General features: G+C 38.5%; 1 protein-coding gene across 2 annotated transcripts in view; it reads right to left on the bottom strand.

The window, feature by feature from the left end:
• arhgef10 (Rho guanine nucleotide exchange factor 10) overlaps positions 1-16,657 on the bottom strand; it is a 49,227-nt gene that overhangs the window by 13,798 nt on the left and 18,772 nt on the right. For both annotated transcript variants that reach the window (XM_015013293.2, XM_015013301.2), the window contains 12 exons: positions 16,114-16,230; positions 15,825-15,917; positions 15,289-15,459; positions 14,380-14,525; positions 13,935-14,119; positions 9,800-9,915; positions 8,232-8,359; positions 6,238-6,338; positions 5,837-5,958; positions 3,124-3,210; positions 2,766-2,992; positions 2,453-2,610 (listed from right to left, as the gene is read on the bottom strand). In XM_015013293.2, coding sequence (XP_014868779.2) covers positions 2,453-2,610; positions 2,766-2,992; positions 3,124-3,210; positions 5,837-5,958; positions 6,238-6,338; positions 8,232-8,359; positions 9,800-9,915; positions 13,935-14,119; positions 14,380-14,525; positions 15,289-15,459; positions 15,825-15,917; positions 16,114-16,230 — 1,651 coding nt within the window. The remainder of the gene's footprint in view (positions 1-2,452; positions 2,611-2,765; positions 2,993-3,123; positions 3,211-5,836; positions 5,959-6,237; positions 6,339-8,231; positions 8,360-9,799; positions 9,916-13,934; positions 14,120-14,379; positions 14,526-15,288; positions 15,460-15,824; positions 15,918-16,113; positions 16,231-16,657) is intronic.

The raw sequence follows: 16,657 nt of genomic DNA, 5'->3' as shown, positions 1-16,657 counted from the left end.
CATTTATATTTTCTGGAGAACGTCTTTACAGGAAGTTGTTCAAATCAAAGTCTATGTTGTTTCAGACATTTCAAAGCTATACAATAACCCTAAACAGCCCACTTCTATTAGGATATTTAAACTGACTGACTAAGAAGATGGGTGTGCACAGTGCATAAACAATGCAGTAACAGTCTATCCATTTTTATAAATGTCATCTGTAAAGGTTACCTGCATTTATAACTCTGCTAATGTTTGATAAGTGGCCATTGATGGTTTTCACAGCGCTTCACTATGAATATAGATGGGTTGTTAAGCCTTAGTCAGAGCCAAGCTGTATCCCACATGCACCTCCTACACACTGTGTTCTGCATGTGCCTGGCTACAGGGGAGCTGCAATAAAAACACCCTGCTGCCTGCAGTAGCTTTATAAATATCAACAGTTCGGCAACGAGAGCATGTACTTGTGAATGCAGTCATAAAATGGAAAGAAAGTGAGCACAATGGACACAGATCACATTCCTTTGGCTAATCTAGAACACGAGCTGATTGAGACTTTGGTAAAATATTTGTTTACAATCAAGGCACAAATATGGCTATTGATGGAAAAGTAGTGAAATATGTTTTTTGTTTTTTTTTTTCTCTAGAAATACAGTAATTGCTAAACAAGCCAGAAGGGATTTGCTCGGAATCAATATTGGAACAATGGCACTGTGTAGGTGAATTTCTAAAAGAAAAAAAAATGTTGCACAGAAAACAAAAAGGAGCAGTAGTGAAAAAAAAACAAGACAGCAGTGCCAGCTTTCAGGCTTACATAAGTCCTCTCAGCTGAAGTGTATCTGCCCACATCTTTTACTTGTTGAACTGTTTCATTCCTTCATGTCACTGTCGGCTATACAAAAAAAAAAACAAAAAAAAAATGATAGGTGCAAGTGGAAAACTAAATAGAAATGCTACAAACAATAAAGCTCATTATTCTCTCTGGGAAAAATGAGATATTACAGGTCGGCTGCACAGAAAGAAACCAAGCTCATGATGCGAGTTTCTTACTGTGGCGTCCGCCCAGTGCTGAATCACTGCCTCCCCCCTTTCTCAATTTCTCACACAGTCCTTCATTTGGGAAACAGCAAACATGGCAGAATGAGGTTGCCAGCTTCAGAAAACACCGCATCAACAGCAGAGTCACATTTCCCATACAGCTTCAGAAGCTCAGCAGCACTGTAGGAATTAGAAAGCCCGTCTGTTCAGTTGTTTTGATATCCGGAGGTTTTGAAGATACCCTTGAAGGAATATGATCTGATTCTGTCCTCAGCAAGATAAACGATGCATCTGGTTAAAATGCAAAGACATTTACAAAACATACACGCTGAAATGTTTTCAGGATGAGTCAATTTTAGTATTAAGCATCGTATTCCAGACATGGTGTGAGAATTTTTAATGGTGTAAAAAATACTTCAACTGCTCAGGACCAAGATTTGCATCTGGTAAGAAAATAGTCCCATATACTATACAGCTGTCTGGTAACCAGTAGGACTAAATAAGGGGGGGTGAAGGGGGGACTCTCATATTCACCCAAACAAGGAATCATCCAAAAACATTCCAGAATAGTTGCACACTGATAATTTCTTCCAAGCTAAGTGCAGACGAATAGAAAAAAAAAAAAAAAAGGTCTGTAGGCAATCATCCATATTCATCCATCTGTCTTTGCTTTCCAAGCTCTAGTGCAGTGAAATCTTTTTGATAGTGCAGCTTCGCAAAAGGGATTATCTACCTTTAAACTTATCCATTTGACCAGGTTGGAAAATTCAAGAAACATTCGAAAGTTTGCAAGGCAGTGTAGTAACAATGACCTAAATGGCTTACAACAGTGGAATTACACAGTTGTGAGGAAATTCAGATTCAGTTGTGTCAAATTTGGAAAAAACAAAAAAAGGGGAAAAAAATAGCATATTTCTACTCGTAGCACAATCCCAGACACACATTGTCTGCGCCACTATGACAGCTGATGACAGATGGGACAAAACGGAGAATGTGAAAAAGTGTGGGAAGAGTTTGGCCGAGTGTAAGGAGTCTGTGCTCGGAAGCAAAGGAGGAAAAACATTAAACAGGTCAGAGTTAATATAGCGGCTTCACCTAGACAACAAAGCAAATGGAAACTGGGCTTAAACACACAGCAGAGAAAACCCCTGACCTCAAGCTACACCCAGAGCCACTGACTTACACACCTAACATACATATCCAGTGATATCGGGCTGTAAAACATCAAAGTTTGTCAGTAAAGTATCCAAGTTTTGAAAAGAAATTCAACCAGATGTAAGGGTTGTGGCAGAACTTCACAATGTTATGACTGAGTTGTTTTTTTACTGGCTATTTATGATGTTTGCAAACTTCATTTATTTGCAGATTTGGAAAAAAGAAGAAAAACAAAGTTTTAAAAACTTTAAAGTGCTTCTGCAATATTTAAGAAACGCACCTTGTGATCTGGAGTAAATGGCGACGGCGCCACTAACCAGCCCAGCGTACAGACAGGGCTTTTTATAGACCAGGCTGGTGACTGTGGACTTGTCTGGGGTGAAGAAATGCTGCAGGCGTATTTTCTTGGACCGCTGGGTGCTCTTATACACAATGATACTAAACAGGATGAGTAGAAAAAGAATTAGAGCAAAACTATTTCAACATACATATTCGTAAGGAAAAACAAAGCGACTCTTTTTAGGTGTATTTGAACTGTTGGGAGAATTTCTACATTTTCAGGTGATTTTCCATGTAAGGGTGTGTATTCGTACCTGCCCTCCTCCATGCCTAAGCAGACGGTGGGGGTATCACTGGCCTTTGCAGGGGGAGCATAATTGCTATCTGGAAGCTTTTCACCGTCCTCCTTAAGTTGCTCTGTTGGGACGTAAGCCATGCAAAGGATTCGGGACTCCACGTTGAAACACTCCGTCACTTTGGGGCAGGAGTTCTGCATGGCCACTATAGCAATTTGACCCATCTGGTTGGTGCAACTTGCAACCTGAACCAAGAGAAGAAAACCCCCAAACTCCTTTAAAAACTGATGAGTCACACTGCACAATCCTGAAACTTATTTTTGTTCTGTTAGGTGATTTAGCAACTCCTTCTAAGCCACACAGGAAATGATCTCACCCAGACACATCCGTGGCCAACCACGGGAGAGTCGGCTGTGCTTTCTGTGTTTATGTATGGCTCTGGGTTGTGAACGGCACATTCCACCTGCCACACAACATAGAAAAACATCTCGTAAATACATGCATTAGGTCACCATGACAAAGTCACAGATGTTTGTGGTTTCAACCTAAGCGTAAAAAAAAAAAGTCAAACTTGTTGAACACTCAGCTTCTTCTGAAAAACCCAGGCTTGACCTCTGAATCTCTATTTGTTTTCACCAACTGTTTAACTGTAAACCTACCAATTACATGCTTGAATTACCCTTTGAATACCAAGGAGGTACTATGGGTCAAGATTAGACTCACTTTAACCTTTTAAATCTTTAAATGTTTTGGAGAGAGCTCAACATTAATTAGCCCGTATAGAGATCAAACCTTGTAGCTATTAGCAACATGTTCTGACTGACTGAGCTAACCAGCTATTTAAAGTTCCAGCTGTTGTTTTCACAGCAACCACCAGCCCGTCAGCACTTGCTGCACAGCTTGCAATGTGACCTCACTGCGCTCATGGATCACCGTCCTGTGAGAGAGCAGCTCACCAGTTCACCAACCTTCCAAGTGCAGTATTTCAAAAATGTCATGATTTTCCAAATTTACATGTCTTAAGATTTCGCCACAGTTTTTAATAATACAGTGGGTATTTTATCTTATTAGGTTTTTATCTACATGTTTTACATAAAACAAAAAATGTCAATGCATAAATAAGTGTTACAGAATAAGCACAGGCTGTACTGTGCAGACAGTACACATAGCACTTCCCTTTTGTTATTACTCTTCTACGGTTAAGTTTTGCAAAAAGCCTGTATTACGATTGGATTTTCACTGCAACTCAAGATGTCATAAGTGTGGCAACTATTTTGACATACAAAATAATTTCAGTGAAGTGGAATCAGATCATGAAGCCTGCTAACCTCATCTATCAACAATGCATTTCACTGTATTTTGTGTAACACCAACAGAATGGGTCTTTGAAATGATTCATGGCAAGATAGGTTCACTACTTTATTCTGGTAATTTCATTTTACTGCACAACTCAGTGTGGCCTACCACTTTAAATGTAAGGTGAAAGATTTATTTTTTTTCTCTTCTTTACTGAACGATTGTAAAAAGGAGAGCATCAAGAAATAAAAATCAACCAGATGGTGCATGGTGCCAGGTTCATATTTAAAGGCCTGCAGTGTTGCTGCAGCTCACCAGGAAAAGCATGCTGCTCCATGTAATAAGGCTGAAGTAGTAGGAGTAGACATCTGAGCTATAGTCTCTACCCCATAAAACTTTAAGGGCCTGTTTTGGTGTTAAACTTACAACATGATGCCATTAGGCCCGACTCTGTAACCAAGAAAGCTAACCAAACAAACTGTGGACAGCAAATGAGTGGCTCTGGAAACTCAGAGAGCTGTTGGACAAAGTGTTGCAAAATTAACCCCGACTCAACTTAATCCATAAAACAAAAGAATTACAAAATAAAAGATAATCTTCACCTCTCACCTGTAAAGACTGCTGTAGAATATAAAACCACAGCGTGAACTCTTGCTCTCTTTAGAGGACATTTGGAGTGGATGAAGGGAATCTTGAAGACTTGCCATTTTATTAACATGTATATCCTACTTACACCTTCATCAGGTCAAAGATCCAAGAAAAGGAATGTCATTAAATACCTAATTAAATTAATCATACATTGAAAGGATTGCAGTCCTGCCTCTTTCCCATGATGTACGAGTAACTGTTTCTTCTGACTTTAAAGTGATGCCAGTGGAAACTTGCTCTCTCTCTCTCTCTCTCCACAGCAAATAAAGGATCAGTTAGACATGTTTTGTTTACTGGTATCCAAATGAGTACAATGAGGTTTTAAAAAGTGATAGTTTCAAAACCAGTGAACTTTTCCATTGTATAGTTCGAATAGTTTAAAGATCTTTTAGTTAGAGGCCAGAAAAAGCAAAAGAAAGATTGGTGGTGTTTATGACTGTACCACTGGGTGATTTTGTGCTGCCTCTCTGCACTGCTGAACAGCTGGCTGAAAAAGAAAACTTTCATGGATACTAACAGAAAGACAAAATCAGCTGTTTGGTATTATTTTAAGTTGTTAAAACACAGAATCTTTGTGTGGAGACTTAAGGAGCACTCGCTGCGATAATGTTTAAAAAAAAGAAGAGTTGGCAAAATATGACAAAAGCACATTTGCGATTTAAATCTATGTGTTAATACTTTAACGCTCTGAAAAAGTGTTAGCTCTACTTAAGATAAATGCTCATTGTACATTAAATAAAAAAAAAGTTGTTGACAATGAGTAGATGGGTACTTTTTTTTTTTCTTTTGATCATTTTTAGTGTGGAAATCTTTAAATGTTTCCTTTTTTTATAAATCCCTGAAGAAAAATGTGAAGTATCTAAAATAAAGTATACAACATTTATCACCCACATATTTAATAGTGGACATTTGTAGTAATTTCTGTTACTCCAAAGGTGTTACTACAGTATTTATCAGAAACATTCTTCGGGATGGCAAATCAATCAAATGTTAAATGAATAGAATATTCTAGCTTACCAAGAATTCTTAGTAGGTATTGCTCACTAATGTACTGCTGGTAGCCTCTTTTCTTTTCTTTTTTATATATATCCTTGATGAAAAACACCCAGGATACCTTGAAAAGAGCAGTAGAGAAGGAAACTCACCTTGAACTCTTGCAGTTTTGACATTACCACAGGCATCTGTCGAAGCAAGAGGGGGTGTTTCTGCTTCTTGATGTGATTACCGTCATCATCTGCAAAGAACCAGCCCTGCAGGTTGTCCTCCTCTGATTTAAAACACAAATGAGGCACACAGGTTATTCAGAGAACAAAACCATCTGTTTTCAGTTAGAACGTTCCAGGCATCACGTTGTAAAACTCCAATTGTCATCTCAGGAATTCAAACTATTAGCAGAAACTGTGATTAAGCATTCCAGTTCTCAATGGATGTGCACAATCTGAACAGGCCCAAGTTTGACTCTTACATTAAATAAGGTAGAAAAGAGTTATATGTGGATTCAAAAGGGTCTAATGTGCAACAGACACATGGAAGCACAATACAGTACCTAGAGCCAACTTTGCCATCTGCAGGTTACTGATCCATGACTGCTTGATGGCTGGGCTGAGTGTATTAAACACCGCACTGAAGTATGTGGGCTTACCGGCCCTGCCAAAATAGAAGAGGACAGAGCAAACACACACATGATCAGAAAAATACAGGACTCTGGCTTGCATTTAACTGTAAAGTTCTTCAGATAATGCTTAAAAATAGCCGTCCATTGATTAGTAAATTTGTCATTAAAACACTTAGAAGTTTAACATCTAATAAAGTGCCTTCACCCCCTTTTATATTCCAAACCTGGACCAACAATAACTTTCCTAATGTTTTTCTGTCCGTAGGCCATCATCTATACTCACTTCTCTGTCTATGTTTTTGATTACAGTGTCTTGCATAAGTTTTCATCTTCATTGAATTACCCCCCCCACCATCAAAAGCTTCAATATATTTCATTGAGATTTTATGTAGTCTTGGGCATCATAGGACATAAGTGTGATTAATAAATTATATAAATGAAATGAATACATGTTAAATGGTTCCTTGCACGAAAAAAAAAAAAAAAATCTAAAACAGGTTGGCTTGGCATGTAAAACCTTGTAGAGTCACCCGCTATAGTTACAGCTACAACTAGAGAATGAGACTTTTGCCCATTTTTCTATGCAAGTAAACTCAAGATCAGTCTGATTCACTAACCATTGATGTCCAAAACCTTTCCTCAGATTATAAATTTAATTTAGGTCTGGACTTTGACTGGGCTGTTCAAACACATGAATATGATTTGATATAAACCGTCACATTGTAGCTCTGGCTGTTTGCAGTGGGTTGCTATTCTCCCGGAAGGTCAACCTTGGTCCCCATCTCAAGTGTTTTATGGGCTCCAACAGGCTTTTTTCCCCAGAGTTTCTTTAGATTCATTTCCCACCATTCTCTCATTAAATCCTGACAACTTTCCAATCCGTGCTGAGGAAGAGTATCCCTTCAGCTTGATGCTTCCACCATGTTTTAAGGTGAAAATAGTGCTTGCAAGATTGATGTGCAGTTAAGTTTTCCACAACACGAGGCATTTTAAATGTCCTGTCTGTCCTGAGCACCATCTTCCACAAGTCTGGCATAGCCCCTATTTAGCTTGCAAACTGCAAAAATGATCTCTTAAGAGCTTCAAAAAAAATTGTTATCTTCTCGTCACTTTGTCGTAAAGGCTTGCCTTTACGGCAAAGTGACGTACAAACACTCAAACATTGAGTGTCTGCAACAGAATGTAAAAAAAATAAATAAATAATTCTTTAAGAGTATGTATCTTTGCAAAGTACTAAAACCTGATATCGAACAATTCAGAAAAGGTGCAACAGAAGTGAAAGTCAATTATCACTTCTATAAACAGTTTGTAGACACAAACGCATGTGCCTGTTTGTGTCTCCGAAATGCTTCCCTCCTCTCCAGAGCTGTAGCTCTGAAGCGTTGTGTTCTGCAAGGAGGGGATCAGGAAAGGAATGAAATGGGTGCAGCTGTGTTTCCAAACATACCCTTGGATAATCCCAGCAGTTAGACGCAACTGAGAGGAATGACAGAATTGGGGAGAGAAATAAAGAGCAGGGTAGTCATGGTCACAGAGAATGTGGAAGGGTCAAAACAAGATGCACTCTTGGGGATCCATGTGTGGGGTATAATGGTGTGGCTTAATAGGAAGCATGAATATTTGTATACAGGAGCAGCTGGGTAGACTCTGGTTGCAAACACTGATGTGCTTTTTCTCCCTTGTGATTCATGCCTCAGATTAGAGCTGGTGGAGGAACTTGTTTATCCAAATGTGGTCTAATTCTCTCTCATAAAGCCTGATGCATACAGAGGGGACAGTGAGGATGCAAGGAAAAGCAGGGTAAAAGGGGATAAAGTCAGCTGCAGGATAAACAAAACATTTGTTAGGATAAAGCCTGGAACAGGAGAACAACAACAACAACAAAAAGAGCAAAGCATTTGCATTTATTTGGGTAGAAAACAGACTTGTCGTTTTTGCCAGGCAGCTGGAGCTGAATCCTGCACCGGTCAGCTGCCCTGATCTCTTCTTCCTTCTTCAATATTAGCCTCTGGAGACCTGAAACCCAGTCCTGCGCCACAGTGGAATTTACATTCTGCACACAAGAAATAATGGAGAAAAAGATGGGAAAAAAAAAATCAGGGAAATCAAATTGAGGAGAAGAAGAATTATATGGAAAATGTGAAGGAATGAGGACAACAACAGGGGAAGGAGTGGAATAAATGTTTTCCACAGTTTTTTTTTTTCCACAAATGATTTTCTGGAAAAATTCTGAAGAACAGAATTTGTAGGGGTTAGCATTCACATTGCAAGAACAAGTAGGAGGAAATGTGACCTTAAAATGTCAATGCCAATGACATCTCGACATTTCAGCATAGCCCTCAACATGAAAATTCTCTTGTTGCGCATTTATAACTATAATACTGTCTGTATGAATTAGGACGAGGAATGTAGAGATAAAATCTTGCCACAGTATGTCTGGCTTTTTTCTTTCCCATTCCTCTGCATTAGAATCCATTCTCACCTTCATCTATTTGGACACACAACTTCTCTGTCAGCCTCTCTATGACTCCCGTCTGAATCTGACAGACCTACCAGCACAGCACAAACACAGAGACTCACACTGCACTCTGCAGGCTAAAGCACTATTTCATTACCACTGGCAATCTTGTGTTGACAGACACTTGATAGGACAGCTCTGGACTATTCAAATCAGAGCCTATGAGACAACTAAACTCTGCAGGAGAAGTTTGTCGCAATAAAACAAACCACAGCTTAATTGTTATTCTTATGTATTCTGAAGGAACATGTAGCTATGTAGGTTAAATTCTATCATTAAACATGTATTAAATAAAGAGTAAACAGATGCAACTTAATAAGGAGGTCTGCAAAAAGAAGCTCTATTTTCTGCAACTTGTCAAAGAATTAGTCAAACTGCAAGAGAAAACAAGGTGCAATTAATACAGGCTGAGGAAGGTACAGTGAAGTTGCTCTGCTTTACACTTTTTAGGCAGCGATCTCTGTCATGGTTCATTCATGATTTGGAAATGTTGGCAAGTTTTTGCAGAGTTTAGTAAAGGTATGGATCCATATTTTTCAGGGAATACAAACAGACGGTTTTGATTCCTGCTCCACTGTTAATGTAAAAACTGTTTAAAATGTCAACTTTATATCCTCTTGTTCTGTTTTAAAAATAGTAAAACCTGACTTAAAAATCTCACAGAAAATAAAGCAATTATAATAGTGGAACTCTAGAGACTCCAGAAATTTGAAAGTGCTGTGAAAAAAAATATTTTTTCCCTCATTATACATTTCTTTTGTTTTTATTTTACCACACAAAAACTTGTGTGGTAAAATAAAGTTGTGTAGCAATGAAATGTAGCAAGTTCTAGACTAAAACTAGCATGTCTAAAAAAAACATTCCAAAATGAAAATGTGTTGACAAACTTAGCTCTGCTTTGGTTTGTGGGTAATATATTGAAGTGACTGCCTCTGATCTGACTTCATGTTTGAGTTTGGTGCAGGTACGACGTACCTGGTAGTTCCCTTTGAGGCTGCCAATCATACCAGCTATCTGGTTGACCAAACCAAGGTCATGGATTAGGTTCTGCAGGTCTTGGTACAGCTGACCGGGGCCCATGTAAAGTTTGTCTATAAATGAAAAAGAAAAGAAAACTTCATGGTTTCAAATGTCCCAAATAAATTCAATGGACATTGAGTGAAACAGTCTGGATAGTTAAAAAAAAAAAAAGAAAGAAGAAGAAGAAGAAGAATCTGTGTTCAGAAACTGGCAACAGTGTTGATTTGGCAACAGTTTCAGTTCTCAATAGTTCCCTTAGAAAAGAGTGGACACTCGGGAAACAATGAGCAAGAATGGGAGCAGCAGTTAGAAATAGGACAAAGATCAATAAAGGGCAAACAGTTTCCCACAGGCTGCAGTGACAGTTTTACAAACTTGCCTGGATTGTCGTTCACATCGTTTGTTTACAAGGACACAATACTGCACATCTTGGCTTTCAGGGGCCGAAAGGTTGGTTTTGCATGTCACTTTGAATAATACTTTCATCTCTTCATTTTTATTCCAAGTATCCCACAATGAGCATGGTGCAGCATTTTTTAAAACATACCTTGAAATATAGACACTGCTGTACAGAACACATTTAACAATGTGGGCATTTTGAGACATATTACTGTCTGGTACTGCATATATATGTAGAATTAGACACTGTCTAATTTAAAAGTGGAATGCTTGACAAGTTTAAGTTACAGTTAAAAGACCAGCTTTAATTTTCACAGATCTTGAAGCGTATTTAATATAAATAAATCATTTATTGTTTGGTAACAGAATCCATGACTCTTTATGGGTTCTTGCTGTTTAGAACTGAATTATCTATATAAAAATAGGACGATATAGAGATACAAATTACCTTCATGGCGCTGAAGTGCTCACTGTGTGATCCACGTTCAGATCTAGATTTCTAAATGGCTCTTTGTCCAAGTGCTGAATACGAAAGCACGCAAACAAAGCACCAGTAAAGGCATGTTTATAGCAAAGCCAGCCATTTATGAAGTAACAAACTGTCTACAAATTACACACTGGGTGTGAGCACAGCAGGAAACTGACTTTAAATGACCAGTTTTAGATGGTGCCAGTGCAGAAAGACATGACAACGAAATGACATCACATGTCGGAGAATATTTTCGCAGGGCTCAGGTGCCAGAGGTGCTTTTTGGCCCAAAACAGATGAGCAACTATTCTTTCCACTTATTAATGAAAAAAAGAAGAAAAAAAAACACACACACACACACACACATTTGAAGTGCACGCACACACACTTAAAGATGGCTTTAAACCAAACAGAAAGGTTTGCTGTACAGCGCCAAGAACACATTTTATGACACAACCAGAAGCCTCAATGTGCTAGTGTGGTTTTATGGGGCACATTACCACAAACTAGTACATAAAAGGAAAATGACAAATGGTTTTCAAAGTATTTTTTTAATAAAACTCAAATGTGTTGAAGTCTTTTAAGGGTATATTGCTACCAGTGTAGTCACACACGACTGAAATAAAAGTTAAATATTTAAACAATTATTCAAAATGGCTTAAACGCAGTCAGACTGGATGAAGAGCATCTGTGAACAGCTTAACTGACCAGCCTCCCTGTCCCTGCCAATTAAAAAAAAAAAAAACATCTCCACAGGCTAATGGTGCCACCATAACATTACACCAAGAGGAATATTTGTAAAGGGTGATATACCGTCTGAGCTGCCTACCACAGTACCTTCATCCATGTGTGAGAAGGTAGTTGGAATAGATTTCATTTAGGGTTATTAGAATAAAATGGGGCTGAATACAAATGCTTGGCACACATTTGAAAATCATAGGTAATAAAACCAATGAATTTGTACTCCCATGCTCAATATCATTGGAGAGTTTTAATAGAAGATAAATATCACATATGGCAGAAAAGACTGAATGCTAGGTTACAGAGCCCTCCAGGGGACATGGGAAATTTTTTTCTCTTTTGCATCCCCTCGCAAAACTTTTGCATCCCCTCGCAAAACTTTTGCGTCCCCTCGCAAAACTTTTGCGTCCCCTCGCAATAATCTGCTGATCAGTTCATGCGGCATAATTGAAACTGTAAATCTTTTTTACAGTGGCCGCTGTACTTACTGCTTTAATACAAACTTATAAGGTTTTTCCATTGACTATTGAGTTATTATCGCGGGGTAATAAGTCATCTGATTGTGTCTCCATTGTGTTCGTGTCTGAATGGGTTAAAGGGCTGCTTTCTGTGCCGTTCCATCTTAGCCTTAACAGACATAAACATGCAGTAAATAAATCGATTTTCATTCAGTTTTTTGCACCAAAGCGTTAATAATAATAAACACGTTTTATTATTATAAAACACAGCAAACTAATGGTGGCAGAGGGTCGCACTGGGTTAACTCGGGGAATCTCATCTGTCCGTGTATCAATCAACTCCTAACCTCTTCTTTGTTCTGTCACAATTATCGATGTATTTAATTTTTATTATCATGCTCCAAACTTTGCGAGGACTGACCACCCAGCTCACCCGCTGCCTCATACACACAGAGCCAGCAGCCAATCACCTTCCCATTCATATTTGATGATGTCACTCCCACCACCAGGTGTCAAAGCCGCTGCTCCTGTCATATCAATAATTACTTATTTCATTCATATTGCTCTTACAGAGCCTCAGTGAAAACTTGTTTATTATTATTAACGTTTTGGTGCAAAAAACTGATTGAAAATCGATTTATTTACTGCATGTTTATGTCTGTTAAGGCTAAGATGGAATGGCACAGAAAGCAGCCCTTTAAACCATTCAGACTACGAACACAATAGAGACAATCAGATGACTTATTACCCCGCGATAATAACTCAATAGTCCATGGAAAAACCCTATAAGCTTGTATTAAAGCAGAAAGTACGGCGGCCACCGTAAGAAAGGCTTACAGTATTCAATTATGCCGCATGAACTGATCAGTAGATTATTGCGAGCGGACGCAAAAGTTTTGCGAGGGAATGCAAAAGAAAAAAAAAAATTCCCCATGTCCCCTGGAGGGCTCCGTACTAGGTAACTGTACAAGAGAAACTCTGTAAAAGTTGGAACGTGGGTGGACTGAAAAAGGCAGTGTATAATTTAAAGGTAGCAATTCCAGCCTGGTACCACAGTAAAAGTGTGCGTCTTTGACCTCTGCTAGACAGACCATGCGTAACTATTTATCAAAGCATTTAGCAACTTAGCAATACCACAGAGGATATCAAAAATAAAAACTACAGTACCAAAACCACAAAATAATACACTCTTTATGCATCTTTCTCTGATCTGGTTTTTTTTAAAGTGGCTGAGCAGCTGTTTGGCATAGCGGAGAACTCAGTGGAAAGACTGAAATCACTGGACTCAGTAGCCAGCAGACCAAACGGCCAAAGAGGAGGGGGTGGGGGGGGGGGAGAGAGAGAGAGAGAGAGAGAGAGAGAGAGAGAGAGAAAAAAGCACATACTCAGAGTCTGAATTTAGCAAGGGTTAAAAAAAAAAAAAGATTGGTGACAGTAGTGGCCTTCACTCACAGCCAACTGACAGGAAATGGGCTAAGAGAAAAGGGCGGTAGACATACAGGAAAGGTCTCAAGCTTGGGACTTGAACTCTGGATGTCTGCAGCAGAACCAATACCTTCCACACCTGCTATATCCACATAAAAATACTTGACTGTAAATAGGCGAGGATCCACGGTATCTTAATATAAGCAATACTAGTTAATCTGTTTCATTAGAAAGCATCACTGTTGGTGTTTTTGTAATCAGAAATATTTCCAAACAGTCAGGTTTCTTAGTTTTGACAGCCACGTAGTAGAATCATTCTTTAGACAAGCTGAGGAGCAGTGTGCAGCAACAGATGTTGGACGTTCCAGTACTGTGTTATGTTTCCATGCTACATACAACTAAAAAAAACTACAGTCACTCTTGCACTTTCTGGAGGATCTTATTGAAAAACCACAGAAGAAGTTTAAAAATGATAAAAGAAAAAAAATAATCTTCTGCATATCTTATTAAATGAAACCAGGTATTATCGGAAAATAGAAGAAAGGCGATTGGAAGACTAACGGTCAGAAAAAGTTAAAAGGAACATTGTGTTTCGTACTTGGCTTAGCGTTGATCACCACCTTCTCCCCAGAGTGAGGAGCAGGGTATCGGCTGTTATCGACCATTTCCTCACTGGATCCAAACTCCAACACTTCCACAAAATTTAAAGGCACACTCCACTTCAGGAGAAACTTCTGGTCAAACGGAGCATTTCCACTGCCACTCCCACTGCCATCCTGGCATCTGTTGAGATTAAAAAGGAAAGGCAAATGTCATAAGTGGGGAAACAAAAACAAAAAAAAAAAGAAACATATACAGGAAGGAAGGAAAATTCCCATCCAGTACTGTAAGAAAGTGACAACACGCAAGAAAATGTGGAGAGAAAACCAAGCAGAAATTTTTAATTTGAAACGTATACAACAGGGAGAACACATGTTCCAATATTCAAAGCTTAAAATAGTACTAAATCACATTTCTATTGAAAGGGTTCAGATCTCCCTCACCGGATATTGGGCGTGGCACACATCAGGACATCATTTAGCAGAAAGAGACGTCGTTCTTTCGTTTTGATGATTTCACCACGCTCATTGTAAACAGTCTCCACCATGTCGTCTGAGCGAATCAGGTAGCGGCTACCGTTACTCAGAAGCTAGAGTGATGAAAAACATGATAAAAGTCCTTAATTTCACAGTGAGTGAATTTGAACCTTGTTTTCCACGTTTCTTGTGACTCCACTGTGAAAGTGCTCATTATGGATAGCAGTATATAAAAACTATGATTCAGAGTAATTAAAGCCTGTGAGGAGTAAAAGTCAACAGGCCCACACTCGATGTCCCGTAAACATGAGTTAGCACAGAAGCCAGAGTAGGTGGAACAGACAGACAGATAATGACAATAAGGGGATTGTTTGGATTCTATCCACATGTCTAACACAATACACTAAATAAAGCACTGATAAGATCCTAAGGAAGAGGAAACCTGCAGGTTGATTGGCATTGATGGGAATGGAAAAAATCTTAACTTTTTTCAGCCAGTGAATGCATCATACTAAATGCTACCAGATTGCAGAGACAACACCACTCTGATGTGGATGCTGTCACCAAGGAAAGAACACCCAAAATTGGTCATTATAATTATCAGCGGCAAGTTTAGAAAAAAAAAAATAAATCTGAGGAAGTAAAATGATGTGAAACGATATTTAAAAGAAGAGTCTGTCTGTGATATGATCAGACATCTAAGAGGGTCACACTGCAAGAGAGAACAAGTAGATACCTCGAAGACTAAACAAAATCTAAACAAGGTTTCATTTAAACTGTTCTAGATGATAGAGAAAAATATGGTAACAATGTTTTCTGATCCATTTGAAGTTTGACTTAAGCACAGCCTTTCACCAAAGCCTACAAAATACAGACCTTATTAAGGTAACGTTCATTCATGGCCTTTGCAATGTGACGGATCTCGCAGCGTTGGTCAGCTTCCCTCTTTTTTTCATTGAGCTTCTCGGCCAAGGTCTCCAGCTCGGTCAGGGCCATCTGCAGGGGGAGACGGTCTGCATGGCCCACCGGTGTGTTCTTCAGCATGTCCTGATGAGGATGAGAGGAATACAACATTAACACTAGAGACCAATAGGCTCTGGTAAACAATTGTTAGTTTTCCAGCTTTATGTGGATATTTCCAATGTCATATAATGTCATTATTTTGCTGGTACTCACATTAACTTTTACAATTGAATGCAAAACTATGCCTTTAATTTTGTGAAAAGACACTGATAAAAATTTAAAAAAAAATCTAGGGCAAAGGAGAGCAAAGTTGAAAGAAAAGAAAAAACATATCCACAGAGAGCAATTCCCTCTCTGTGAGAGCCAAAAAAAAAAAAGGACATTCATTAGAAAGTTTGTCACTCCCTCTGCTGGTGAGAGCATGCATAACCAGTTGTTCTGCTTATTACCTGAAGGAGCAAAATGAACTGTGGGAATCTCTGAATGGGTTTCATCATCAGGCCATAAAGAGTCATGCGGTCACTGCTGGATTCTTGGCGATGCTGCACATAAGCACAACTGTTTTTATAAGGCATATAAGAATACTACATACAAGTGTGTATAAAATAACTGGAAGACAAACTGTAAAGGCTTTCAATCAAAACAACACATGGAAAAAAAAAAAGAATAAAACATAAGACATCATCATCCCTAATATGAGCACCATTGTCACTCAAGGTTAGTATCAGGCTTTCAAACCTTGAGGAACTCCAGGAAGCTCGGTTTAGAGGCACACGTCTTCCTTACAACTGCCATCGCTGTGCTGAAGTTGTTAACATACTCGCTGTAGGCGTCCAGCACCATGGATTTAGAAAACTGTATGGGAACAGAACAAAAGTTTAACATGAATGTATATAAATTAAGTATCAACTTGTAGTTGCAGAAAGATGCTGATTGGGCAATCAAATAAGAAACTGAGAATGTCTATGTAAAGTTAAGTTGTATCTTACTCTAAAATGCATTTAATATTTTACACTTGTTTCCAAAAATCGACCTCATCGTGTTTATATTAGAAATATATAAACATTTCTTATCATCCAGTTACCGACATCACGGGTATATTGGTATATTTCTCCATCTTTCCATGTCTACATTTAAAGTTTTTTTTTTATAAAAATGCCTGCAAAAGCACCTGAGTCACTGAAGGTTTTCATCCATAACACAATTTGAAATGCTTTTTTTTTTATGTAGCTTTATTTTAAAAAGAAGAGCTAAAAGTGTAAAAATCTTCATAGAAAAACAA

The sequence above is a fragment of the Poecilia mexicana genome, unplaced genomic scaffold (genome assembly GCF_051168715.1).
Source record: "Poecilia mexicana isolate PSO_F unplaced genomic scaffold, ASM5116871v1 scaffold_22, whole genome shotgun sequence".
Lineage (NCBI taxonomy): Eukaryota > Metazoa > Chordata > Actinopteri > Cyprinodontiformes > Poeciliidae > Poecilia > Poecilia mexicana.
The sequence above is the reverse complement of the archived record's forward strand: the minus strand, read 5'-3'. Positions and strand labels throughout refer to the sequence as shown.